The following is a 27,488-nucleotide window of genomic DNA, read 5'->3' as shown; positions in this document are numbered from 1 at the left end:
TGTGGTAGCCTATATTATGATTTAGCAGTCGCGGCTAGGACTTGCCATTTCTATCAAAATAGCCTAAGCTACACAAAACATTCCGAGATGGTAATAGCCTAGGTTATTTGTCTTGTTTAACCGAACGCATAGCCCCTGCATGTCTAGTACTAGCCTAGGCTAAATTGAACAAAACGGAAATACTAACAAACAACGTGTTGTTTATCCAACTCTAAACACCTACTCTTCTCGTTCCCACTCCCTTCGACTTGTATCATGACTCAGACCGTGGAGGACAGAAGGTGGCTAGCTACACACCAGCCAGAAAACCAAGGGAGCGGCACAAGCGACCTTGGACTGGACGATGACGGCTTCAGAATTGTAATCCAGTCAGTGAAAGCTAAACACAAATGCTACGAATGCTCTCATACTGCACCCGGCCCTAAGGCTCAGATTCAAAAGGCTTATGTTCTTTTTATTAGATTATCAGAATATATAATAGCATCCAGAAACGACTAAACGACATTACTGTTTGAAGCAGCCCTAAGAGCATTTCAATCCATTTTCTCATCGGATTGCAAAATTGGAAAGTTTCCTGGAGATAGCTAGTGCTACATACTGACTTTCACCCAGTCTAGATATACCTTTGTTATACTAGTTAAAATTATTTTTATAGACAACTATTCGTTATTTCACATGTGGTTGAATGTCTTAATGCATGCATTAGATGTCACCATGCATGTTAAACGCAACAATGGTAGAATAATCTAATGGCTGAAATGTGGACGGCTGAAATGTTAGGCTACAACTTGTTAAGTGTCACATATACCTGTAGGCCTATGTGCAATTGTTGACATTTTTATTCTGTAATAAATAGTGTTTTGTTAGTTGTTTTTGTGTGCCTCCGTGTGCTTTTTCCTGTTCCATAGTAGCATGAACTATGTCATATAGCCTATGTCGGTCACCGCTAGGCTACTAAATATTATTACAGGTTCAAATAAGATTGTATTTTTTTGTCACTATTTTCAATAAAAAAAAACACAACAACATATGATTTTCATGATGGGTGCATTTTCTTTAATATCCATAGCCTATTATTTGCTAACTATATGTGCGTAGCCTCGTTTCATTTCAATTAGACCTCAAAAACACTAGATTGTTTAGTCCTATGCTAGCTATGTGAGTGAAATTCTGCTTAAACTTCAAGAATATGACAAGCTCACGCCATCTCATATTTCATGTGACATTGAAATCTACCTGAAATGCACATACGTTTATTTTGAAAAGAGGTTGGCTATATGTGGCAATGACATACTTTGTTTACTGGCCCTTCTAGCAGATAAAGGGTACATGACGTCTGCATCCAAGTACAAAGAAAGCAGACAGCTGCCCAGACATAGCACTTGAATTTGACCACTAAAATCCTCTCAGAGTCTACCATAAAACACCGAAAGGCTGTATAAGGCTAAATCCCTTTGTTCTATAGAAAACAATAAACAGAATGAGAGAAGGATAACTTAGAATTAGAAAGCGCTATAAGATTTTCCAGCAACATAAGATGAAGTAGCCTAACAGCGCAGCCATGTTTTCAATGTTCAGTCAAAAGAGTTTTACCTCACACCTCAAGGTAGTCTTCCATTTAAAACGACGTTGTCGAGTTATAATCTTATAATCTAAACACAGTCTAGTGATGTTGGACAAAATAGGCGACCATGACGCATGAGTTTGAGTCTTTGTGCCTCGATTCACGGTCTTAAGCCTTAAGTTTCACGGAGGGTGATGGAGGTTAGCTTGAATAAAAACATACATAAACATAGACACTGAATGGGAGGTAGGCCTATAGGTTAGGCTGTTACATTGCCATAGCCTACATGTTCTATTTAATCAAACTATGGAGGGAGAACACAGGATTCTGTCACAACAGCATAAAACGCACACCTAAAATGATTGACTGCAGAACATTGCCGCAGTATTTTGATGTTGAAAGTTGTATAATATGCATGTTTATGTATAGATAAGCAGAATTACTCATATAGTTTGTAAAAATGGCGCGTTAAAGGCGCGGCCTAAAGGCGCGTAAAAGACACGTAAGACTGAGGCCTGTCAAACTGTTTACCATTCCAGAGACTATGTTTACCATTCAAATTATGCTAGAAGCAGACATTTTAATAAGCAAATGTTTGAGCCTTTTAGGTCCCTAGCATAAGAAATGCAGTGCACTGATTCACCAGAGAAGAAGAAGAAAGACGACCTGATCTTCATCCAGTTAGGCAGCTTCCTTTTGGTCATAGTTGCTGTAAACACTGTCCCGCAGAAGCTGTCTACGTCAGGTAACCAAAACCCCTCTAGAACTAATGATTAAAACCCTTCTTCTTCCCTGCATATGTGCTTGGCTACACACCAAAATATAAATGCGCTCTTCTGAAAGAAATGACTTCACGACCGCAGGAGATCAATTGCGAAACAAAAGCCTCATCAGCAGAATGAGTGGTATGGCCCCCAACCACATGAACAATATCAGATATTATTGTCTAGGCACGTCCAAAAGTGAAATTGTAAAAATGAAAATGATTACCATGGACTAAGCAGTTCATTCAAGGCTTTCTCTTGAATCAGAGCTCTCTGCGGGCCATCGCTTTAGGGATAAGTTTTAGCATGTGTTTATTCCTCTTGGAGTCATCTAATATTATAGGCCTTCACCTGAAACAGTTGGTGGGGGTGCGCCATTTTACGAAACAGACAAGGCACATACTTTTACGCACAGGCTTTTGCGCAGGGTTTCAGATGGACTCAGTCCAAATGCAGCGACTATGTTAGTATTTTCAACAATACAGGTAGGCATATCTCTCCACCTAATAGCCTAAATGTCCTCTTTGAGTCATGTGGCTCGGTGTTGTAAATATTTGTCATTCTCTGCTTAAACCTCGCCGTTAGGAGAGAACAAATTTTACGACTGTGTCTGGGGAATCTAAGCTATGTATTGTTGTTACCTCCAACTATAATTACAATGGTAGGCTACATAGGTGTTAAGCCAGGGGAACACATTCAGACACTCTCAATGTCGTGGAAAATTCACATTAGTTGCAAAGTAAGTAGGCCTGCTACACTGCACTGTGTAGTTTGATATGACGACTGCATCTGCTCTTCTGTGCAAACAATGCAGTCAGCCATAGCAACTTTCAGCACCCGCAGGCCCGCGCTGCAGCTGCAGCCTGCTATCTTCAATGGGAGAGAGAAAAACGCAGACCATCTGAGGACGTCGTCTCACTACGAGGAGAGTGCCAGTTAGCCTTGTTGAGTGCTGCTTCGTAGTAAACCGGTCTGAAGTCAGGGCTAAATGTGGCTAGCGTGTGTAGGCTAGGCTAATCATATTACCGTCCCCTCATGGCCTAGATAAATTTAATTGGATGTAAGCCGGGCAGTTAAACTTGGTTGTATGAGCTGCGAACAGTTGAAAGCAACTCTTTTTTTTTACTGAGGTCTTCCTGAACGCACCAAGCGTGAAGCATGTGCACTGTGAGCAAGTAGCGGTTACAAGATAAAGGATACAATAATGCTGAACATAGTGACTCTCCGGAGAGTGTTTTTGTATCAACTAGGATGAGCACGAGAACAATGATGATAAACAATAGGCTCAGTGGGGCTAGTCTTCTCTTAAAGCAACAGTCGGCTGTATTTTCAGGCATTTCAAAAATCGAATAGGCTACATTTTCTAAAAATAGCCTAGAAACAGCAACAAAAAATGTTATTCAAAAACAAAGAATAGCCTACAATATTTTTCCATTCCGTTGTTTAGGCTAGTTCATGTCTTCATAAAAAAGTCTAATAATAATAAAGATTGAAATCAGGATTTTAAAAATATCATGGAAACGTGCACTCGTTCAATTAACTTGTCCATAGGCTCAGATCTACCAATAAAATGCTAATTGTGTGTGAAAATGACTAGGAACACGTTTGCCGTTTTGATTGTTTGTTGGCGCCTCACTGATTTCTAATAGCCCATGCATAAATAGGCTAGATCTTGGTTTAAAAAAACAAATATGTAAAAAAGTTCCATTCAAATCTTTTTCTTTCAGTCCAGAGTATCATGGTTTCAGTCAGCTATTGTTGTCCACAATTATCTCAAATGAAAATGGCAGGTATTCTAACTTTGTGACACAACGGCAGCCCAGTCTCGTCAAGTCTGCGTAGGCCTATGACACGAGATTACACTGTGAAATACATACGCCCAAAGCCTTTAACAGAATGCCTGTTTGACAATCGTATCAAAGCAGTCATTGTACTGCAGTACATCACAGTTCCCACCTGCATCTTGGAATAAAGGCCTATTAGGCTCAGCTCAAAAGATAGACATTTTCATATTTGTACCATCTGAATAAAAATCTATAGCCTATTTTCACCGAAAGTGTATATTGTTAGTTTCCGAAAGTGTATTTTGTTAGTTAGACACAATAAGAATGTTACGTTTATCAGCAATGCTTATTAATAACGAATGTACGCCTTACTCCCCACTATAGAACATTTTGCATCCACGTGTAGGCTATACACCTTAGTCTTACTGTTGTCGTTTGACTTAACTGACTCACCTATGAGTCCTTAGAGCCTATTTAATGGGAGTCCTTTGCAGTTAAATTAGTAGGCTATGTTGCAAGCTCGTATGGTATCCCAGTGATAATAGTGATTTGTATAATAAATAAAACGTTTCGCAATATATAAGTTCGTGTTAAGTAGCTAGGCAATGCATAGCATAGCCTACTGTAAATATATATTTTCCAAGCTCTGAATTTCTGTGCAGGCTGGCTGTAGTAGGCTAAGCCTGGGACCCGTCTTATCTATAAATTATTTTTTACTTTGTGTGCTAAATATTTTTTTTCATTTTTCTACGTTTGCCTATTGTTATTGTCAAATAGCTATATGTCTACTCACACTTAAGGTAATTGATCAAGTTTTCCGAATTTGAATTTTATAACCTGGCGAAATAGAAGGTGAGCTCGATGGCCATACAAGGCATGGAACACATGGAGGCGTTGAAGGAGACCACTTTGGTGATCAGTCAGCAAAATAGGTCAACGCTCATCCAAGTTGTATTACTTTTGCACTGGAAACAAAAGGCCGTGTTCCTCCAACTGGCACTGAGCTACAAGCTGTGGACGGCGCCAATTGGGATATAGCCTTATCTTATAAGCTCCATTTAGGCCACATAATCAACCCGTAATCAATTCACTCGATGTAAGTTTAATCAAAGCAACTTGATAGCCTGTGATACACTGAGGTAATAGCACCTATGTTTTATACAAAAAATGCAGCCATAGCCTAGACCAATTTCTAGCTGGCCACTAGCCCAGGCATTTTTCCATGAATCTCATGGTCTATGCACACTGTTTATCTTGCCTGTGGTAAACTGAAGAAAACATGCGTAACGTTTTTATCCATTTCCTCCCTGCATATGAATCAATTGTCTGTTTTCCACTGCACTCGGTAGAGCAATCGGAATCCATATGTTAAGGTACATACTTGACCTTCAATTTGTGCGTTCGACTAGAGCCTACTGCCTCAAGGCGGGCCTGTATCAGTGAGGAAGAGGCGAGGAGAAGCTATAAAGCTATAAAACTCTCCCCGGAAACGGAATGAGCCTCTGAAAAGATTGTGTAAATTTCAGACCCATCATGAACAGACAGTGGGGTGAATTTTAAAATCGTCCGTGTCACAGAAGTCTTTCTCGATTCAGATGAATGTTTTAGAAACATGACGCATCTCGGGCTAAGGAATCTTATCAATGATAGGGTCTACTACACTAAAGGTTTAAAATGCAATAATTTACAAAACAGTCCACAGTCTTACAAGCCTACAATAGAACAAGCCTAACCAATGATCATATTTAAATTTTGCTTAAGCTATATCGCCCCTCAATAAAAGGAAATGAAATCGTCATATTCGTCAGTTTTGTCGTGTAGATTATTATAGTCATATAGGAACAGACATAAAGTGGACTTTGCTTGCTCTCTCTCTCTCTATCGCTCTCTCTCTCTCTCTCTCTCTCTCTCTCTCACGCATACCCGCTCTCTCTCTCACACACACACACCCACTCTCTCTCTCTCTCTCTCTCTCTCTCTCTCTCTCTCTCTCTCTCTCTCTCTCTCTCTATCTCTCTCTCTCACACACACACACACACAAATAGGACCAGAGCATACGTAGGACTACACTCCCTCTCATTTCTATTTATCTAGCTTGCGGTGCCATAAACGGCAGTGGAGTGACCAGGGTCCTAGACCACATGACACACAAGTTCTCTGCGAAGGGCACGGAAGAGCTCACTGACCTTTGCAACACGGAGACAGGCCACCATAAACGGATTCAGACAGTCTCAAAGTCAAAAGTGCTAAAGATCGACTGCCAACTCTGCCCTCTAGTCTACTACATTAGCTACAACAATTGGGACAGAGATTTAGCCACAGATTTATCCACAGACTTCCACTGATTTTTTTAATAGCCTAGGCCTAGACCTGCATGTGGTTATCTATCATGACAAAACATTATTTTGTCAGTGTTTGCTCAGTGTTTGTTAATTGACCAAACAATAGTCTACACAGTTTGATCAATGAACAAACACTAAGCAAACACTGACAAAATAATAATATCGCATAGCCCTATGTCGTTCAGTCAAAATACACTGAAATCGTGCTAAATAAGAATGCCGAAAGCTTGCAAACTCGACAGTCTGTGATTCTATCAAACTCTAAGCCTACATCAAACATTAAACGGCAAAGCACAAATGCGTTTTAAACCTTAAATGACTGAATAAGTTACCACAGATACTTGAGATACTCCATATCTCAATTTGGGGGGGAAATATGTTAGCCTACTAACATGCAACTCTGACTCATTTAAATAGGCCTACTTGCGGCAATGCATCTGAAAGGTATGCTATAATTTCAGTGCCTATGGTAGCCTCCTCCGTATTGCAATGCTATGCGGAATGGTGTATGTGCTACATATCTAGATTAATCCCTCGCAGGGATCATAGACGAATATATGAAATTGGATGGATGGAAGTAGAATAAGAGGTCCTGTTGATCTTTATTGATTATGACCTTGTAGCAGTTAAAATTCCTAACTGTGATGATGGATCTGATTGAAACATTCACATCGCAAATTTGATAAATCAATCTTTAAGCACACGAGCAATATTTTGTTGTCAGTAGCTATAAACTTCACAAGAGTCATGTATCAGGCAAAAAAGCAACGTTTGATCTAGGCCATGTGTTTTGATCATGCACAAACTAGCTAACTCAGTCTCAGTCAGACCACTTTGCCTGGTGCCATGACTAGGTCGCTGGAGCCGGCCTTTCACAGTTCACTGAAATGGCAACAACTGATCTCAACACAGCACAAAATAAAAACATACACTTTCTTGGGATATGCCCTTTAACAAGACTGCATTGGTTGGTCTATGTCGCCTGTTAAGTGTAATTTAGTTGATATGACAGTGTTGTGTAGCCTATGGCGTTTCACCGCTTTCGCCAGTAGGAAAATAAAGCTCTACAGAGGCACAGAGGACCTAAACCTGGATATGTTTGTGTCGCGGTAGGCCTGTTTTGTAGACTAAATCTGTAAATATCATTAGGCCTATATCTAACAAGCCAGCAGGTAGATCCATTCATTTATGTAGGCCTATACTACTGGTATCTGTTACTGGCTACTGCTTTAGGGCTATATCGCAGAAGTAAAACAAGCCCCAACGTTTCACAATATATCCACCCGTTTGTTTAAAAGAAAATCACTGGCAACGCTATACAAAGCTAAACAAATAGTCCCACAAAACTCTGAATTCTTGGAATATGAAATAACAGCCTAATGAAGCGAATATCCTATAGGCCTACATCAATAATAGGCTACAGTATACAACAAGACAATGTCCCACCTTTTCAGGTGTTTTAATTTCCACGTTCTCGAAATGGTTGTATGGATATAGGCTATAATAGAAGAATTAATCACGTTTCAGAAAATGTCGTTGTTTGATCTGTTTGTGGATCTTGGCTTATCGGGGAAATGTCTACGCAAATTGGAGACCGAAATGTGTGTTCCGTAGCCTGTGTGACTATAGGTCTATAGGACTATAGATCCTACTACTCAAATGAAAGGCAGGAGGAAACCGCCAACAACAGCAAAGTAATAATGAAGTGACCAATAATGATTTCAAATAGTCCGTTTATTGGAAACCTTGCATATACATTCATTATTACTTTTACAAGACAATAGCAATCCTTACAAGCGCAAGGAAGGAAATGCAATATGACGAAACAAGAAAACAGTGACACTTATATTGAAGTAGGGTAGCTGGAAATGTGACTTAGCCTAAATAGTAGGTTAGCTGTCATCCCATTTCATATGATATAATCATGGTATTACCTGTAGCCTATGCCACAATCAATATAACCCTTACAACCGCAGATGTGGAATGCGATATTGTAGCCTACAATACTCAATATGAACAATAACATAAACACTTTTACAATGAGATCCTGAAATAGGATGTAAATAGTATCATATTATATAATTTCCATACGATTTACAATGTGATAGAGTACATGACGAGGGAAGGGATAGGATATATGGCGAATAGCAAATAGGCCTACAACAAATAGGCTATGCCAAATAAACAGCATCTGTGATGACATTTTCGATCACAATAATAATGTTAACAATAGTAGCCTAATAATAATATTACAATTAATATTAATAGTAACATTATTATTGTTGCTATTATTAACAATAATAATACACAAGTCATATTTGCACACGTCTAATATTTGAATGGCTATGGTAAAAATATTGTCTTCACCTATATGCGACATTTGGCCTATTTATTACACGTGATCAGTCTTACTACTTGTGTTCAGAAAAGTAAAAAGGGACAGACATTATTGCCTGCGAACCGTTACATTTCACATCACTAACATGCTGCAAATACATTTCACTTATATAACCTATAACCGTTGTATGAACAATGCAGGGGAGATCCCCGGGACTTAGTGTTCCGATTTTCAAGTAAGCTGAATTTTGTTTTCTAAAACGGTATTTATTTGCATTGGACTTTTTATCCAATCAATGTGAATGGGCACAGCAGCGGCAACGTCATCCTGAGGCGTCGTCAACTAGTAGGCCTACAGAAGCTTCTGAAGTGCAAGATGAATCTACATGCGATTTGCATTTAAGAATAGCCTGTTGAACAACATTGCTGCAATAATGCAATTCCAGCTCTGTTGTGAAATAAATGGTAAAACACTGAGAACCACTGATAGTAGTTCAGAGGTCGTAAGAAGGATTAAGAGGCAATGAAATATGGAAATATCTTTAGAAAGTTGAAATTCATGGCAAATAATCCCTTTCTTCAGATGAGTCCTGTCTGACTTCCTGCCCGTGACCGTGAACGGTGCCCAAAACACGTGGCGGGAACTATGGAAAAGAGATACGGGTAATGTTCTGCTTCCCTAACAAGTGTTCGTTGGTGACATGTTAAACAAATGGGAAATGTATGCACCTCAAACAGTCTACATTGGCAGCGAAGATAAATGCACCGGGCCGCAGAGGTATTGGTCAGGAATTAGCCGAGCATTTAGGCCTCTGTCACTCATCCCTCGTTTTATTGACTGTTAGCAATATAGTGGCTTTAGTTCATCCTCATCCTCGCTGGCCAAAACACCAACAGGTATCATTACATACTAAATAAATCACATATCTTAACAACATTCACTTTTCACAATTGTGTTTTGGGAAACAAGGGTTTTAACCATTAATGTCACCCTTAATGTAGCTTAGGCCTTATGTGGCACGCAAGAGTACCATCTCACAGCTCATTGACGTCTGTGTAGGCTAAGTAACACCACAACACTAAGGCAGTCAAACCCTGCGTTGGAAAAGTAAAGGTAGCGCCATGTACCACAGGCAGTGACACTTGGCTCTTTGCCTTGAGGCTGGCTATACTATACCTCCTGCGTTTTGCACAACTTGATGGACGTTTAATTATTCAACCTGCCGTCACGGGAGGAGGGGTGGACGAGTGCATGCATTTGAAGAGGAACGCACAGACCCGAGCTCGCACTAATCAATTCACCTTATGTAACGTCGCTAAAAGTAGGCCAAAGCCTGCTCCCTTAGCATCAGTCTCTTCTTCTTCATACGCCGGTTCTGGAACCAGATTTTAACCTGTTGGTCGCTGAGGTTCAGGCGGTCGGATAACTCCCTCCGCCGCTGCCGGGTGATGAACTCATTGAGCATGAATTCGCCCTCCAGCTCGGCCAGCTGAAGTTTGGAATAGGGTTTGCGTTTCTTTCGGGTCCGAGTGTGCATCGGGTACCACGGAGCTCCTGGAGGGGGCATACAACGGATTAGTCACAACAGTTGCACATTTCACGGTCACCTCCAAGGCTATAGCCTACACTGTTTGGTGGTGGGGACTTCCTGTGCGCACAGCTTGCGCATCACACTTGATTTGTTGTGATCTTTCCCTAGACCGGAACCACACGCGACATGTTTAGAGCCAGGGGCTTAGGTCCACAAGTTCAATGGTTGTTTGTTTTTTCACTTGTCTATAGCCTGCATCAATGGACCACCTATTTACAGTGGTTTGTGTCACATGGAATTTTACTGTTGCAGTTAAAGCAGCATTAACGGGATAATTAGGTCGTGCTTGCACATACTCCTACTTATTTGCGAGTTTGGAGGCATATTAAATGAGTCCCGAGTACACAACGAAAGATATTAATTGTGTTTACGAGTCATTAAAACGGAACGTTCTCTATTCGGTGCAGTCATCCAAAGCGACGCACCTCTTTAAATCACAGCACTCTGTCAGAAATGCATAACAATCTAGACCAGCTGATTCTGTTATGTTATGTCACATTGGTGTGCATGTAATGGTAGAGAGAGAAGTCGTCGGCAGGAATGTCTAAAGCAGCCATATTAGCCTATATTTTCCTGCATGGCTGTTCACAAATGGTTGAATTTTAGGGCAACCCCTAGCGGCGTTTATCCACTTCGCAAGTCGCCTGTAGACAAATCAAAACAGCGGGCTGTGCATCATGATAACGAAGCATGAAAACACGCCCTGGCTAAAGAAAAAAAAGAGAAAAAAATAAGAAGAAAAAAGAAAAAAAAAGTCCGTGCAAAAGCCTGAATGGTAACCATGGTGCTTTATATAGACTATCAGGCAGATCATGCATGCATCATGGGACCCACCTCCTCCTGCAGCGATGTTGTTGGAGTGGTTTCCCGGTGACACCAGCGTCTGTGAGTCGCTGGAGGAAGGCTTGCTACCCTCATTGAGCAGCGAAGAACTGGAGTCGGATTCCAGAGACTGGCAGGATGGCGGGTCTTGTGTGAGTTGTTCAGTCCCATAATCGTACTTGGTAAAACCACCACCACTACTGATCATTCCACTGTGCATCCCGTGCTCAGATGTTAGGGATGAAGTGTCTCTCGCCCTCTCCTCCCGTTTGAGGCTGCTGCCACCTGAACAGGGTTCCCTGTTTCCACCGCCGTTATAGTAGCATTTACCCTCCTCCGGCCGAGAAATTTCACACGATCGGTTAAAAGAAGGATTAATAGAAACGGGGCTGCTAAAATAGGATTGAGAATATCCATTGCAGGGCTCCGATGGGTTCCACGGAAGGGAGCACACATTGTCCCTTCTCGGGTAGGAGAGAGAAGGTAGCCCCGCCAGTTGTCCCCCCGAGGCTCTAAAATTGGGGAAGTAGAAAGTGTCGCCAGTGTGGATGTTTACCAAAGGTCCCACAAACCCTGGATTAAGGAGATTATGCTCGCCCATTTCCGCGGGCCCGACCAACAGCTTCTACTTTATTGCAATCTGACATTTAACATAGTTAAACCTGGAGGGGCACCGGATTGGTCATACGCAAACCACGTGACCAAGTTTACTCGTCTGCTCGGGGTACCACCCACTTGGTCCATCTCAGACAAAACAAAGCATTAACTTCTGTATTAAGGAGGTTTATATGCTTTTTACTAATACTATAAATGTTTTATTCAAAACGTAGAATCGTGTTTTCCTTCACTGAAAGCATGCGGAGTCCCACACTACTTCTCCCTTTACGCTCAACTGTACAAATATGTGGAACTGTCCCTAGCCTCGCTTAATATCTTTATTAGCTGGCAAAGTTTTAAAATACTATTTCTAATGAAAACGATTTATTTTCCTTGTAGGGGAGGGTGCATATGACATCTTGTTTTCGAACAAATTACGGTTGAATTCAATGTCATATAAAGCTGTGATGTCCCTTTTTTACAAGCCTGTTTTAAGAAAAGACTGATGCTCATTGATGCTCTGTACTCATATCTACAGTGAGGGGGTCAGCAGGTTGAACCCATTGGCTCTGTAAAAGGAGACGATATTCTATAAGGTTACTTTAACAGTGTATATTTCACATAATATTCTCTCGTACACCTCACATGAACAACTTTAACAGATACCCCCTATAAACGCTCTTAGCCAAACTCTGCTGGGATTGTTAGACCTCTCACAATTATTTTATATGAATTTTACAAGGTAGCAGAGGACACTTAACAGATTCAATCAGTAGAGAGACTGCGCTATATCTCATTAATTAGGTGATCTGTGGATTTAACTCTGGGGATGCACCACGGACGCATGCATTGTATTACAAGTTCTGAATGAAGCAAGAAACACGTTATTCAAACAAACAAAAACTGAGAACATATAAACCAATATGGAGTGTTCCATATCTGCAGAAAAAAAAACTTTGCCATATTTCCAAAGATACACGCTCAGCTCATAAATTCCGATCTGGTCTTGGCTATCAAATAGGTAGTCCAAATGTAGGCTTTCATAGTTTCAAACATATGTCTATGGGATACTGTAGTATCTCATCTATCCCCCTATTCTGATCTGAATCCACAGATCAATTTAATTTCAGATATCTGGAAATACTTAGCAACAACAGCCGTGGTGCTTTGTTTGCTATAAATCTGTCTCCATTTACATATTTTACACTGGCACTAATAATAATTCTCAACAAACTGCGTCATACGTATTCATTTCCTACTGATAAGAGCGCTACGTTACCAACAAGCTTGCAGTCATGTATGAATAGGCCATTCATGTTGAATACCCTACAGGATAGCCTATGCGTATATTGATGGGACTTTGATTGGATATACAGTAGGCTACTCACCACATCACGGCGCATATGGGCGATGAATATCGGCTGGCGCTCAAAGCGTTAAACATATGCATCACACTTAAATATTACAATATACCCAATACATATAGACATCAAGGGCAACTCAAGTATATATCACAAGACATCACATTATTGAACTTTGAACAGACAGATAAAATGAAAGGGTTCCTTTGAGTTAGTAAGTAGCCTTGAGAACCAATAGTTCTCAAGCCTATAGCTCATAGGGCAGGCGCCTATCTCCTGATTCCTCGGCGTGAGGCAGCTTGATGAAGTACACCCCCTGGACATGACGCTAGTATGTCGTGGGGACTCTGAGTTAGGCTATATTGCAACAAACCAGTTGTCGGGTAAATACACAGGTTTATATCATGCCACTAGCAATACGTCACCGTTAAAACGTCACCCCTTTCCCTCTTAGATATGCTGTGAATAAATAAATAAAATGTTTTCTGACTTTCCACAGAATTACATTTTTAAGGCCGCCATAATTTCAAGTGGCGCAGGAAGAATGAAAGGCACGCGTTATCTGAGAGCAATACCATTCATTCAAACTTATTTGGTTAGAGGACGATGTGCAACTCCATGGTTATTTGATAGGCTACAGAGTCACAGTAGACTAAAGGCAATGCTCAAGAGCTCAATTTGAACCTCAGCCCCTAAATAGAACTAAATATCAGTGTCAAATTGGAGACGCTCGCGAGGCTCACATGCCTAGTTCGCGCCAGTCATTCCAAACCCTTGTTAGCTAGTTAGTAGGCCTATATCTCGAAATGCAGAACATCAGGTCCACATACATGCTATACGTTCTGAGAGAGGTACACGCCCGCCACAGATGTCTTACTACCAGTTCACAACTTCTCGCGGTATCTATTTTGTTTCCTGAAATAAAAACGTGTCAAAAATCACAACAGCAAACAGGAACCAACATATTTGCGTTGCGTGATCAGTCAATCGTCAATAACACAGGCAGCTTTACGCATACGTGCTAAGTCTTTATCGTAATGACGAATTCAATTTTACCTTGTAGGAAATAACCGAGCGTTAGGCCAATATGTCATGCAGCCCCATACTACGCTTTCAGTCCATGGGCTCCCACAGAATATGTTCTCATGGGAACACAACCAATCTATTTTCGTTGGCAGATTAATACAGACTACACCATAATGGGGAAGTGTTTGCACGACTCTGGTAGTGCAGGGAGAAACTTGAATTTTGACTTCAAATATCTGCACAAAACTGCTTAACAGTTCAAGGTCAGTGTCTAGTGCACTGTCTGCTCCTATTGCTGTCTCGGAATTGCTGGTCCTGTCCAGACAGGGCAATAGCGTAAACAAAGGTTTTTTTTCCCTCCCTACTTTGATTTTGTCCAGACAGACCGCGAAGTGCTATCTTTTTTATGTTTCCTTAAAGGACGTTTTGGACCACCAACACTGTGGTCCATGAAGAAAAGCTATTGACAATAGTTCTGCCTGAGCACAACTATCTGTTTCAAATAGAAGCTTAGCCTATAGCAAAGTGAGCCATTTAGCCTAATTGTGATTCAAAAGATCAGAAATCTTCTCGGTAGATGTCCATGGTCACAGATCTCAAACTGCAAATAGGCTAGATCAAGTTTTACCATTCGAAAATATAACGGGGATTGGAAAATAAAGATACAGCAACAGAAAATAGGTCTAGCCTATACTAGCCATTACGGAGACCTTTTCTTGTAATACATTAGACAAACGACAGATTTAGCTAGAGTTTAGATGCAACGCAAACCTTTGAATTTGACAGTAACTGAAGGTGATATGATTTAATCAGACGCACATTGACGACTGCTGATGATGCATTATTGTCTTTGGTGACGATAATAGGCAACTGAAATAATCTGAATAACCTAGGTCTTGTGAAATAGGCCCAGTGAAACAGTGAAATATATATGCATATAGAGTATGGTGGAACAAAATGATTGTATGGCGGGAATTGTGTGTGTGTGTGTGTGTGTGTGTGTGTGTGTGTGTGTATGTGTGTGTGTGTGTGTGTGTGTGTGTGTGTGTGTGTGTGTGTGTGAGAGAGAGAGAGAGAGAGATTTAGTTTGAGATAATCAAAAATATGTCGATCAATATTTTAAAAGATCGATATCAATCAATAATGAATTGAATAGTAAGTAAAATCGTTATTTATGGACATTACCACTGGGCCTAGCTGTAGGCTAGTGTAAATAGGCTAATGTAAAATACGTCAACCGAAACAACAAGACCATGCCAACTATGTTATTAGCATATAGGCTACCTTAAAATAGACCAGCCTATGTACATTTTTATTCATTCTTTATTTAATGAGAGAGGGCACGTTTTTAAATGTCTCCATTAAGTTAGCTCGAAACATAGCCGACAACATATTATGACAGTTGATAGCTGTAATAGTAGGCTAGGTAATTAATTGGTTAAATACAACGACAGTTGATAGCTTATCAACCAGGATACAGGTTATAAATTGGTAAAATACAACGCAATGTGTACTATTGGCATGTTGCGCAGTAAAGACCTCGAGAAAAATATTACATTTCTAGAAAGGTAGGGATAAATGGCATGTGTGTATGAATGATTTAACTCAATACGGGATAATAATTGGAATTAGAAATACAATTAATCTCCAATAGCCTACACTGAGATCCCTGGATTTATGCGCGAATAGGCCCTATATCCATGCGTGCCACTTGATTCCATGTGGAGCTTGTGCGAATGCAAAAATAATATAAAAACGTTTACTTTGACTCCAGTTAACGTAGTATTACGGCTGTTTCATCAGTCCTCGCGTTGAAAGCACCACTGCCCATTAATATCATCTTATAGCCTCTATCCTATAGTGATGCAAGAATACAAAGTAAAAAGAGATAAAACGGAGACTAGGAAAAACAAGAGAAAGCAAATGCTTTTAGATAAATGCTTCTGCGCCCCAATATTATGGTCAATAACTAGGCTATAGCCTATAATAATGTAGGCTACATAAAGGTTTTGACAAATTAGGGTCTATTACAAGATTATATTGTTATGACTGTTATAATTTCTTTAATCATTTTAATTGTTATAAATATCAATATTTTAGTTGTTGTTATTAATGGAGTAGCCTATACACAAACAAACTGAGCAAGTTGCAATCCTACTTCCTGAAACTTCCAACTTGCCGCCACCAGAGGTTATCAGCCTCCTTCCTCACTGCTCGGCCTCCAGTCATCCTCACATGCCAGTGCACAGGGTATGGCAACACACAGGACGACTCATACTCAACAAACACAATGACCACACGACTTTCATTGGTATTATGAAACTTTTTTGTAGTTTTTTGTAGATCATGTAGTTTAGGTTTATAATAGGAATCGCTTTTTATTTATTATTACACGTTCTAGGCGGCCTAGCAATACAATCCCATTCGTGAAATAGTTTAATAGCCTACGTTTGTTTTCTATTAGAACACTTCTATTTCATATTTTGACACCGTGAGTTTAAGCACTGCATAAATGTAGCCACATATTAAAAATGCCAAGTCTTAATGGAAATGAATTATGAAAATGCATTAAACTGAAACTGAAAACTTTGATCAGCTGTGTTTTGAAATGGAATTGAAATCATCTCTTCGCCCGTGATGATGGACATGGATAATAAATTAAAGGACTGTCTGACAGTCTAAAACCTGACGCTGCAACGCGTCTATTCCTCAAAAATAAAATAATTTTACAATTAGCCTATCTGAGTGTCAAAATGAAAAATAATAAATTAAACTAAGCTAAGAGGCAAGAAGAAGCAGAAGAAGAAGAAGGAGAAGAAGAAGAAGAAAAAGAAAAAGAGAAGGAAGAACAAAAAGAAAGTATAGCCTACTTTATACTCAATTTCCTTTGGATAGCAATGCAAACACGTTCATTCAAATGTTTTGAAATAATAGGCCCACTGGCATGTCCTTCCAACAACCTAAAACACAGTTAACGCTGAAATAAATTAATCTATTTTGGCCCAAACTCAGGAAAATCCTTTCAGAATGTAACGTCGGACTACATTACATGTTTCCAAACACCCACATTGGGAAAAAAAGCTAAATGGCCATACCTTTTTAATGTTCTGTGGGCGACGTCGCATGGTCATTTCCTCTCACATGCGCTAGCGAGCCAGGACAGATGCACCATGGCTGCAAGCTGTGGTGTTGGTGTGAGACGTCAGTACCTGTCCTACGTGGTCACACACACATACCTCATGAAACCATTGGCGGTTTGAGAAGCGAAACCACTTTGAGAGTTTCTCTGTAAAACACACAAAAAGAATAGAACGCAAATGTTAAGGAACGGTCTCACGGCTGGTCAGAGGATATCGGTGTACTTCCCCTTTTTTATGTATTTATGGCACGTCATTAAGTCTAGCTGTCTAGACTTGGAAATAGCACCTTGTTTGTCTGCAAACAAACCTCGGGCATAGGTGCCCAACCCCCTATTTATTATTCACAAGCTGCTGTGATGTCAAGGTCAAAGTGACTGCATAGTCACGGTCAAGGGTAAAGTCCAAATTACGTTAGAACACCACGGACAAAGAAATAGAATACAAGAAAACTCAGTTTCCGTAAAAAACTATGTTAATATCATCAATATTATTCTTCAAAGTAGGCCTACAATCACAAGCTCGTGGCATACCCTATATCGCCAATGAGTGGGACAGGAAGTAAAAGTAGTGAGCAATGCAGCTAAGATGCTATTACAAACCAATAAAGTAACATAGGCCTACAGAAGATAACTTTTTGGGAATCTATGAAAACGGCTAACGAAAGTCCATCAAAGCAACCTAACGTTTTTCTCCCTTTGAGGCTTAAGTAATTAGGCTACTAATAGGTGTAGCTACAGGTGCCGCACGCAATAATAATCTGCTGCTGTGAGGCGTGCTACGAAAATGTATTGAATTCTGTATGCTACAATTCAGAGTGTGTGTGTGCGTGTGAGTGTGTGCGCGCGCACGTGTGTGTGAGTGCGTACGTGTATGTGTGCGTGTGTGTGTGTGAGAGAGAGAAAGTGTTATTGTGTATGTTATCATGTGTGTGTGTGTGTGTGTGTGTTTGTGTAAGTGTGTGTGCATCAAGGATGAGCGTTCGATCATTTGTCGCTCCGTCCGTTGTCTAGTTGTCCTACATCTATACCAACGGTCATTTAAAACCTCATACATTGCTCTGTAATGTCAGTGGAATAACAATAATCATAGGGTTTACTGAAACCCTGTATCTTTGTCATTCAATTGCATGTTATTATTCACATTGACCTCTCGTCCTTGTGGAACGAAGCTCGAAATTTACAGACAATCGGTGCAAAGACCTTTCTTATCTATCTATCTATCTATCTATCTATCTATCTATCTATCTATCTATCTATCTATCTATCTATCTATCTATCTATCTATCTGTCTGTCTGTCTGTCTGTCTGTCTGTCTGTCTGTCTGTCTGTCTATCTATCTATCTATCTATCTAATATGGCTCTTACTAATGTAATAATGAGAAAACCAGGAAACCCACGACAAGGAGAGCATCCGGTACAAGTCTGGCAGCCTACAGAGAACACACACTCATGTACCCATCCGCACCTCAGTGCAGCCATATGCAGATCCTGAACGGATTAGGCATGCTGTGTTTCCATGGGCAGTTAGGCCTCAGGGGGAACACTGTGCTAAGATTCAGAGACCAAAAGATAAGATTTTACTTACTCTGGTACTCTGGTTGTCTTCCAGATCCATCGAGATCTTTTATTTAACAACCAATAGGATACTGTCCAGGGGCCTAAAATGTATCTTATTAATTGTGCCAGCCATCTACATAAGACGGTAATGTAATCAGTTAGGAATGTGTAAGGTCTTCGTTTTCTCTAGGCCCAGAGCAGTGGATAATGGTGTGTGTGTGTGTGTGTGTGTGTGTGTGTGTGTGTGTGTGTGTGTGTGTGTGTGTGTGTGTGTGTGTGTGTGTGGATATTTGAACTTGAACCAGGAGATAAACCCTCTCACGCAACAACATATTATGGTTTGGTTGCAAAATGTATGACTATTTTACAGGAGGCCATCAGATATAGCAACTATATCTTTCATGTGCAAGTCAACGGAGTATCTTCATAACACCTGCTATGAAAAATACACAATTTCAGTAAATTAGTAAATAATAAATAGGCTATGCCGATCTATAATCAGTTAACAACTCGTGTGCGTCAGAACGCGGCAAGATTCCATGATCTCAGACGACAGATTTACTCTCTACACCGACTGCATCAGCTCATACTGTCAATATAAACTACAACACTTGGAAGGAATTCCTCAAGGCTCCTTTTTAAGAGTTCTTTGTCCTAGTATATCAACATGAATTGTGCTGTTGAGTGGCTGGTTACCCATTGGTATGTCCTTCCCAGATTAAGGCCTTCTAACCTCCTTGGGTAAAGTCTCCACCATCACTGATCTGTAGAGACTATTATTATGTTTTAACGATGCATATTTCGTTGGACCTGAGTCATGTTGCAATGGAAGTCATGCATTCAACGAGTCTGGCAAATACGTACTTTACGACTGAAATTATTGAAATCATATTGATAGTGATTATTTATTTATTTATTTATTTATGAAACACGTTACCAGTACGTTCATTCAACACCACAAGAGTTCACAAACTGCACGAAAGACTGCATACAATGCGCGCGATCAGCTGAAATGCTACACTAAGAACAGAGAACCAAATAAAACGATTGTGCATTTCTGTGTAATACTCACTGACTTTAATTGCTTACAGTCATTCCAGTTGCATGACAGATATATCCTTCAATGATAAAGGAACACATTAATGTATTGAGACATTCCAATTTACAGTCCTGTCACGAGTGAATACGAATTAAATAGGCTTATGAAAGCATTGCACTGTACAGCTTAACAATGTAACCGCCTCGCATTAACCCAAGGCTAAACAAAACATTTCCCACAAAAAGATACACATAGCTTTAGAAATCCGGAAAGCATTTCTGAACAAATTAATTGTATCGCCCTTTGCCTCCAGAAGCCTTCGCTGGGAGTTGGCTGAAGACATGTTCAAATTGTGAGGCGTCCCGCGTACAAATACTCTTCCTCCCGCCATTTCATGTCCATATTGCGTTCTCTCTCCTTCTCTGAATGGCATGATAAGATAATAGTTTATTCATTTTGTTCTGTCTGTTGAACATTATGTCTTGGAAACGTCCTTTCTCCTCTTGGGATTGGTTTGAGTAAAAACAAAAAAAACACTCAATCCTTGTCTTTTTGAAATGCAGATGTCATTTTAAATATTATATAGGCTATTTATATATGTACATTCATATAAAACAATGTTGAACTGAATTCTCAATATTTCACAGTTTATAGAGCATTTCTCAAAACTGAAAAGAGGAGCGGTTTGTGGTGTGGGGACCGAAGGACTTAAATAGACATTTTTAAAAGAAACACTGCCGAAGTGTTCTTCAAGCATGATTTCGGTAAGAGGTAAAATTTGACTGATGAAGATGATTAACTGCTGTGTTGTGAGGAGCGAGTATCGATCAAGTTGTGTGCATATGATTATTAGTCTTGGATTTACTGACAAATTTTTTCTCTTTCACTCTTCGGTTCTGGAACCAGATCGTGACTTGGCGCTCTGAAAGGTTGGTGGTGGCGGAGATGCGTCTTCTCTTGTCTTTGGTAATGAACTTGCTGGCTGCATACTCTTTCTCCAGCTCCTTCAGCTGGAGCTTGGTATAGGGAACCCGCTTCTTACGTCCACGACGGTAACTGCTGACCTCAGGCTGCAAGGGGACTACGTCTGCGAAAAAAGAGGAACGCTATTACGCACAGAAGAACACATATTTTACGCAAAGAATGTTGCCACGTAGTTTATAACGTGTATACAGGCTGATATATAGACACACCCTTTATGTTTATTAGCAATGCATGTGTTCATCAAAAATTCTAATCCACGTGGACTCTCAACGCATTCAATAACATGTGTCAACAGTCTGTGCAGATAACGCAGTATGGATGGATGGATTATGCATAAAGTCTATCTATCCTCTATGTTTGTTTGTTTGTTTGATGGTTTGCTTGATTCATTTTGTTTAGTTAAAGACCCATCTATTTAAGCAGGCATTTTTGTAGCCTAACTTGCCAGTTCTGCATTCTATGTTATGTTTATGTTGCGAGGCACTTTTTGACCATGTCTGAGTGAAGTTTATAAATAAACTACACTTACTTACTTACTTACTTACTTACTTACTTACTTAATTACTTACGTAGTTGTTTTTTTTTAATTCGACGCAATCTTGTAATGTAGATGGTAAAACACCTGCCTCTTGGGTAACGGGTCGCCATTCCTCGTCCAATGCTATACATATTATGGCTACTTCGCCTGTTGGGCCTGAATGATTTCATGTAATTTAATCCTATACTCCTTCATGATCGATGTATAGTCACAAACTACATGAAAAGCACGAACCCTAGCGCCTTTCACGCCATAATAACCTTAGGCTATAGGAAACAACATATCTTTCATATAATTTTGACCACACTATTGCTTATCTCCTGTAAACCTGTCATGCGCAGGGAACCAACTCCTTCACTTTGGTAAGATGACATTAGGTCTGTACTACCTCTATGAAATAATTTTACACAGTTAAGTGTAGGCTAATACTGTCAACAAAATAATTGAGTAGCCTATTAACGTTAGTATTAACGTTAGTTATGGTGAGGTAAAGCAAAGATCAGTGCATTCACGAATTAACATTCAGAGTTAATTTATTGCATTTGTATAGGAAGAAAATGGGCACTTATGGTCTGATGCATACCTTTTGCTAAAATAACACGCCTTGAAGTCGACTCTGAGACTGTTGACTCTGAGAAGTTGCTGAATGTTGGAAAATGTTGTTTGATGGCTATTCACAAGCGCAAAAGTTCCGCACAGGCTGGAGAGAACATGACGGGGCAGGTATGCCTCTACCTTGAAGAGTGCGGTTGGGTTGTGAGACATACCCCATGAATGTACTGCCTTTCTCCAGTATATGAGACATTTAGCACTTTTGCATGAATGCTAAACCTATTGATCATGTTCTGAGACCAGTGGAATTTAGATTAGATTAAAAATATTAACATTAATGATGGTGATATAAGAGTGGCTTACAATTTATTTTCATTAACATATAACTAACATCAAAATATGGTAATAGTGTTTATGGTAGGTTAAGGAACAATGTTCCCAGGGATACAACATACAGGCCTGGTAAAACAGACAGATTACATGCAAATACAGAGAATGATAGAGAGAAGATGGGGATACATTGCGCGCGCGCGCGTGTGTGTGTGCGTGTGTTTGTGTGTGCGCGCGCGCGCCCGTGCTTGCGTGGCTCCCCCTGTGTATTTTTAAGGCAAAGGGGGCAAAATGGCGTGTGGGAAGTTAGGTTAACGGTTGAGCACACCCGTATCCGAAATGCACATGCCTACAAATTTCATAAAGGTGATAAAATCCTGTGGTAAATGAAGCAGTCTAGTAAAAACAGTGTAAACAACATACTGGTCGGTTATTGCCCCAGTGTCTTTTATCAAATATCTGATATGAATGTGGTTAGGCTATTACAAAGGGGAAACATCTTCTTTTTCCCTTTCAAAAAGCATTGGGGTTGTCTGTAATGATGAGATGTCTATGCACAGATATTAAACGGAAATGTCACAGGCGAATGGAAAATGGATTCTGTCGTATGCAAAGCGCCCTCGACACAATGAAGACCGCTGCTGACAGAGATGCAGATTTATTGGCACAATCCAAACAGTAGCCTCTTGGTTACTATCAAACTAGGGGCAAAGGTATGTCTTGTCTGTGTCCATATCCTGCGTGACTGGCTCACTACTGCATCATATGACTTGAAAGACTGACCTGAACACTTGAAAATAACCACACTTATGAGGAGCCTAAGCATTTAAAAATACGACGAATAGCACACAAACAACATAAGCTCATATTTGTTATTTCAGGTACCCCCCTTCTCGTGTGAAAATATCTTCAGCATGGTTTCTTCCAGGTCCAGCGGGGTTTACAGTTTAGGATGATTGAAGGAAAATACATTTCCTATGGACTTGACCAACCAGACAGGGCGCAAACACTCCCAGAGTCAACATGTGAATATCATGTAATGTAGCCTGTCAGCCATGTAACGTGTACCTTTCATTCAGTGCCCAGTTATTTCTCTGCACATGTTCAGCTGTGCTATGGTGACGGCATTACTAATAATGACGAATCAACATGATTTAATCATACATTGGAATGCCATGACATGGATATACAAAAATCAAAACAGACCATTAAAATTGCGATATTGGGTTTCAAATTGTGCACACAAATGAAATAAATGAAATATCAAGTTTTTCCATACCTGGAAACGGGGATTTCCATAGATGAGTAGACTGTGTTTGTTCCTTGGAACAGTACACCTGCCCATCCCAGCCGTTAGACAGCGCCCAATGCTGGTAGCCCTCCATAGGAATCAACGCGTCGTGCCGGGGTTCTGGATGGGCACTAATACTGGGTACTACCGACACGTCTAGATATCCTGGAACAGCTTGATATGAGCTGGCAAAGCTGGGGTAAAATGCAAACTCTTTCGCTCGGCTAGATAGCTCTTCCGTAGGTAACGCTGTGCTGGGCTCCGCATATTTCTCTGCAGGATGGTATGAGCAGGGTTTCTGCTGCAAGTTCACGTTGTGCGAATGAGATAATCTACAACCGTAATAAGGGTTTCCAAACGGATAACCATAGCCCAGAGATGTGCTGGACGAGGTTTGGGTAGCAGGACACTGTCGACCGGTGTCTGGGGAAGAAATATCCGAGTAAACGGAACCCTGGTGAGTCGCTATGGTGCCAGAATGTCGCCCCAATGCGGGGTGCGACATCAGGTCCCTGCAGTGGGTCGCAGGGCAATTCCCGCTCAGTCCCTCCATTGTTTGATTTTTATTCTGGTTATTTTCATTCGGGCTTTTTTCATAAACGTACATCAAGGTGTCCGCCCAGCGTGGATGCAGAACCAGCGAAGTCGTCATATCAGGGGCTGCCGATGCTTTTTAAAAGTCGACTACTCCAAGACGGACACCTCATTTCCAACTAGGCTACATTTTACGCAGGCGCATGCGCACGCACGACCCGTGTGTCCAGTTCATTAAGACTCCTGGCACATGATATGCTAACAAGTCCTACGAGATGAGCTTGTGAGTGGGGGGAGGATATCCCTTTAAACCACCACTGGCTCACGTGTCACCGCTTTTTCCAAGGGAATCCAGAGCCATGCCATTGGCTGAAGTCACCAGACGAACACCCTTAAAGGGAAGGTTGGTTACTTTACTTACGCGATACGGAAACGAAAACAACCTGCAACATTTGGCCGACTCTGGAACATACTAACATGAAGAAAACATTGAACTACCCTGAAAAAGTTTACATGTTGATTTCCATTGTAAATGCATTTACCAAATGTGTGTAGGAGACATTTTTGTGCACTTCTTGTGTTCATTCTATTTACCCCAATCTCCCATTGTTGTAACAAAATGCACAATTTGCAGAACACCTTCTATACCCCTTGGTGAATATAACTGCGTCTTTGTTTCATGAAAAAAACACTTTGCATCGTTTTCTTCTCCTTTAAAGTCCGAGTAAAATGTGATGGCTGCATGGCCATCAAATGGATAGGCTACGACTTGAGACTATTTTGCTTTGGCTACATCAGATACATTCAGATATCATATTTTAGTGTTAGACATATGTTTATTTTATTTACCTTCAAGTAGCCTACATTATGGGCTATGGTAGGCTACATTATGGTAATACAGTAATGCTCTGCTCAACTTCATAGCCTAACACGAGTAAATTACTGTGAACCCAAACGGAGAATTATAATTCTCATCAAGTTGTGCCATTAATTCAAACGTTGGTCCACATGAATTTGAAATTCAAACTACATTTAAATTAGTAAGCCTAGATTGTTTTTGACATATCACGATTGTACCAACTCACTCGGACAGATGCCCAAGTATCTCACTGCGTGCACATCATGCGGGATATTTGGTTTCCTAATTAACTTCTCTGATAAATGTAGGTTAATGTAGCCTATTCTATTTAAATCTGAGGTAAAAACACAGTAGTGTTTATTTTTAGGTTATGACCAACAAAAAGTTGGACAGGCGTCGTGTTATTCTGTACTACGCAATCCAGAAATAGCAGGTCTAATTCACTTTCTACATTTTAATAATCTGACATATACGCACTATAAGGCTGTTTAATGTGCCTTATAATCAGTGCATTTATCTTGAAATGACAAATAACTCGACTACGGAAATAAAACACCCACAGAAGATGGTAGAAGCAGACAAACATTTCGACTTGATTTATTTGAAAATGTCATTTCACAGTCTTTCTTAGATGGAGGGAGAGACTCCACTTCCAAGGGAGTCTAATGTCCATGTGGCGTACTGGGCCATGGAGCAAGTCACACATCTCACCGAGGAGACCGAGGCAATTGAGATTCAATGCCCCCTTTCACTATTTTCTCCAATCCTCAAATATTAATTGACACATGCTAGACTATTTCTAAATTAGTAATTTAGTAAATTGGTATGACATTTCAATTCTCTAGTAGGCCTACCAATTTGAAGTTTTCCACTGAAGACGTGACCATTAGCATTGCCTCTTTTTATTTACACGAAATAGTCTATTCTTATCCGTTTTTAATGTTAACAAGGTGATATAGGCCTATGCATGCCACAATATGTGTTTCTGTGATGCTTATCACTGACGTATAAACTACAAGCACTTCCTTCCTTGCTTGCTTCATCTACATTTTGTCGACTGCAAAGTTGGATGCGTAACAGTTAGGAAACCTTTCAAATTTTGTATACTCACTTTAAATATCTACAGTTTAAGGAAAGCCGCTCGCTCGCCGCAATTCGTCGCCCAGAGACAGTGTGGTGCTCTGTTGTCTAACACGGAGATTACAAGTAGGCTATGGACAATTCATCCAAATGGCAGCTGCACGGAAGTCCAAGGTCAAGGTAAAAAACGCAGACAAACAGGGTCGTAATCAGAGTCTAGACAGACAAGAATCAACTTCACACTCGCACTGTCGAGAATGCATGCAAACCTGCTGTAATTGAGAGGCACCGACTCTAAAATACCTGCAGAGTGCTGGTTAGAATACAGGGACAAACACTCAAATAGTGCTTCGAGTAATTTCCTGTTTTAAAAAGGACAATGATGGGATTTGTTGTGGCGACACGGACGCTCATACCGCAGCCAACTCGACAGCTTTCTGCATTAAGTGAAAAGTTACCACTGAAATGTGTATATTATCTGTCCTACATGAGATGTATCTATATTCCATAGCATAAACTAGCGGATGGTGACTGTGAGGGGCGATTTTTCTTATAATTTACGTATGGCTTGTTCCCAAAAGCCAATGCTGCGTTGCAATGGGGAGCTCGAATTCTCTTTATAATGCAATGTGAAAAAAACATGTTGTTGAGGGTTCAGCGCTGTAGGCTACTTGAATTAGTAACTTTGATTTAGATAATTTCAGTTGTGTTGCAATCTTAGCCAAACCACTGATGACTAAACCCTTTCAACCTTGCTTGTACATGTCCCAAATATAACGGGAACCTATTGCATTGTTGATTGTTCATTGTTGACACACACACGCACACACAGCAGTAGTGTATAGCCTACATGATGTATCTGTAAATGTAAAATGCGTGAAGGCAAGTAGTATTCTCTCGATTTCATACAATATTTTTGGCAAATGTAGGCTAGTAATATCCATAATATCCACTTAGATCATCGTGAGATTATACTGGGCTCCCTTTACATAGGCTACACGAGGTTATGCTCGAAAGGATGGTTTCCGGGACACAGATTATTTTAGGCCAGAGATGAGACTATTTTAATCCTGAAAGAGTAGGCTACATTTCCATTTCCAATACACAAAGTCACATATCTTGAGACATTTCTCAGTGAAGCATTTGTAAGCATTCTATAAAGACCACCACTGAGAAACTATGGGATACGTAGGCCACGATTCATAGGCTACATTAAGTGATGACAAGTAAAAAAGTAATTAATAACCCTAACCCATTAAAAAGGGCATTCCTGCCCCAAAATATACCGACATATTCGTCCGTATCTACCATATTTAATTCCTCCAATAGTATTGCATTAAATGCTTCAGAGGAACGACAGAGATTCATAACAGTTAAATCTTAGGAACAAATAGAA

The 27,488-nt window shown here is 40.3% G+C and overlaps 2 protein-coding genes across 2 annotated transcripts; both read right to left on the bottom strand.

Moving 5' to 3' along the window:
- Nucleotides 1–10,107: 10,107 nt before the first annotated feature.
- On the bottom strand, nucleotides 10,108–11,806 carry hoxc12a (homeobox C12a; the record flags this gene model as incomplete). Its single annotated transcript, XM_084436451.1, has 2 exons — nucleotides 10,108–10,343; nucleotides 11,218–11,806. The coding sequence occupies 2 exons, from the start codon at nucleotides 11,804–11,806 to the stop codon at nucleotides 10,108–10,110; spliced, it is 825 nt and encodes a 274-aa protein (XP_084292577.1).
- Nucleotides 11,807–20,751: 8,945 nt separating this feature from the next.
- Nucleotides 20,752–24,271, bottom strand: hoxc13a (homeobox C13a; the record flags this gene model as incomplete). The annotated part of the gene is made up of 2 exons (XM_084461851.1): nucleotides 20,752–21,011; nucleotides 23,608–24,271. The coding sequence occupies 2 exons, from the start codon at nucleotides 24,269–24,271 to the stop codon at nucleotides 20,752–20,754; spliced, it is 924 nt and encodes a 307-aa protein (XP_084317977.1).
- Between the last annotated feature and the right edge of the window lie 3,217 nt (nucleotides 24,272–27,488).

The sequence above is a fragment of the Borostomias antarcticus genome (genome assembly GCF_949987555.1).
Source record: "Borostomias antarcticus genome assembly, chromosome: 3".
In the NCBI taxonomy this organism is placed as follows: domain Eukaryota; kingdom Metazoa; phylum Chordata; class Actinopteri; order Stomiiformes; family Stomiidae; genus Borostomias; species Borostomias antarcticus.
This window is presented reverse-complemented; position numbering and strand designations above follow the sequence as displayed.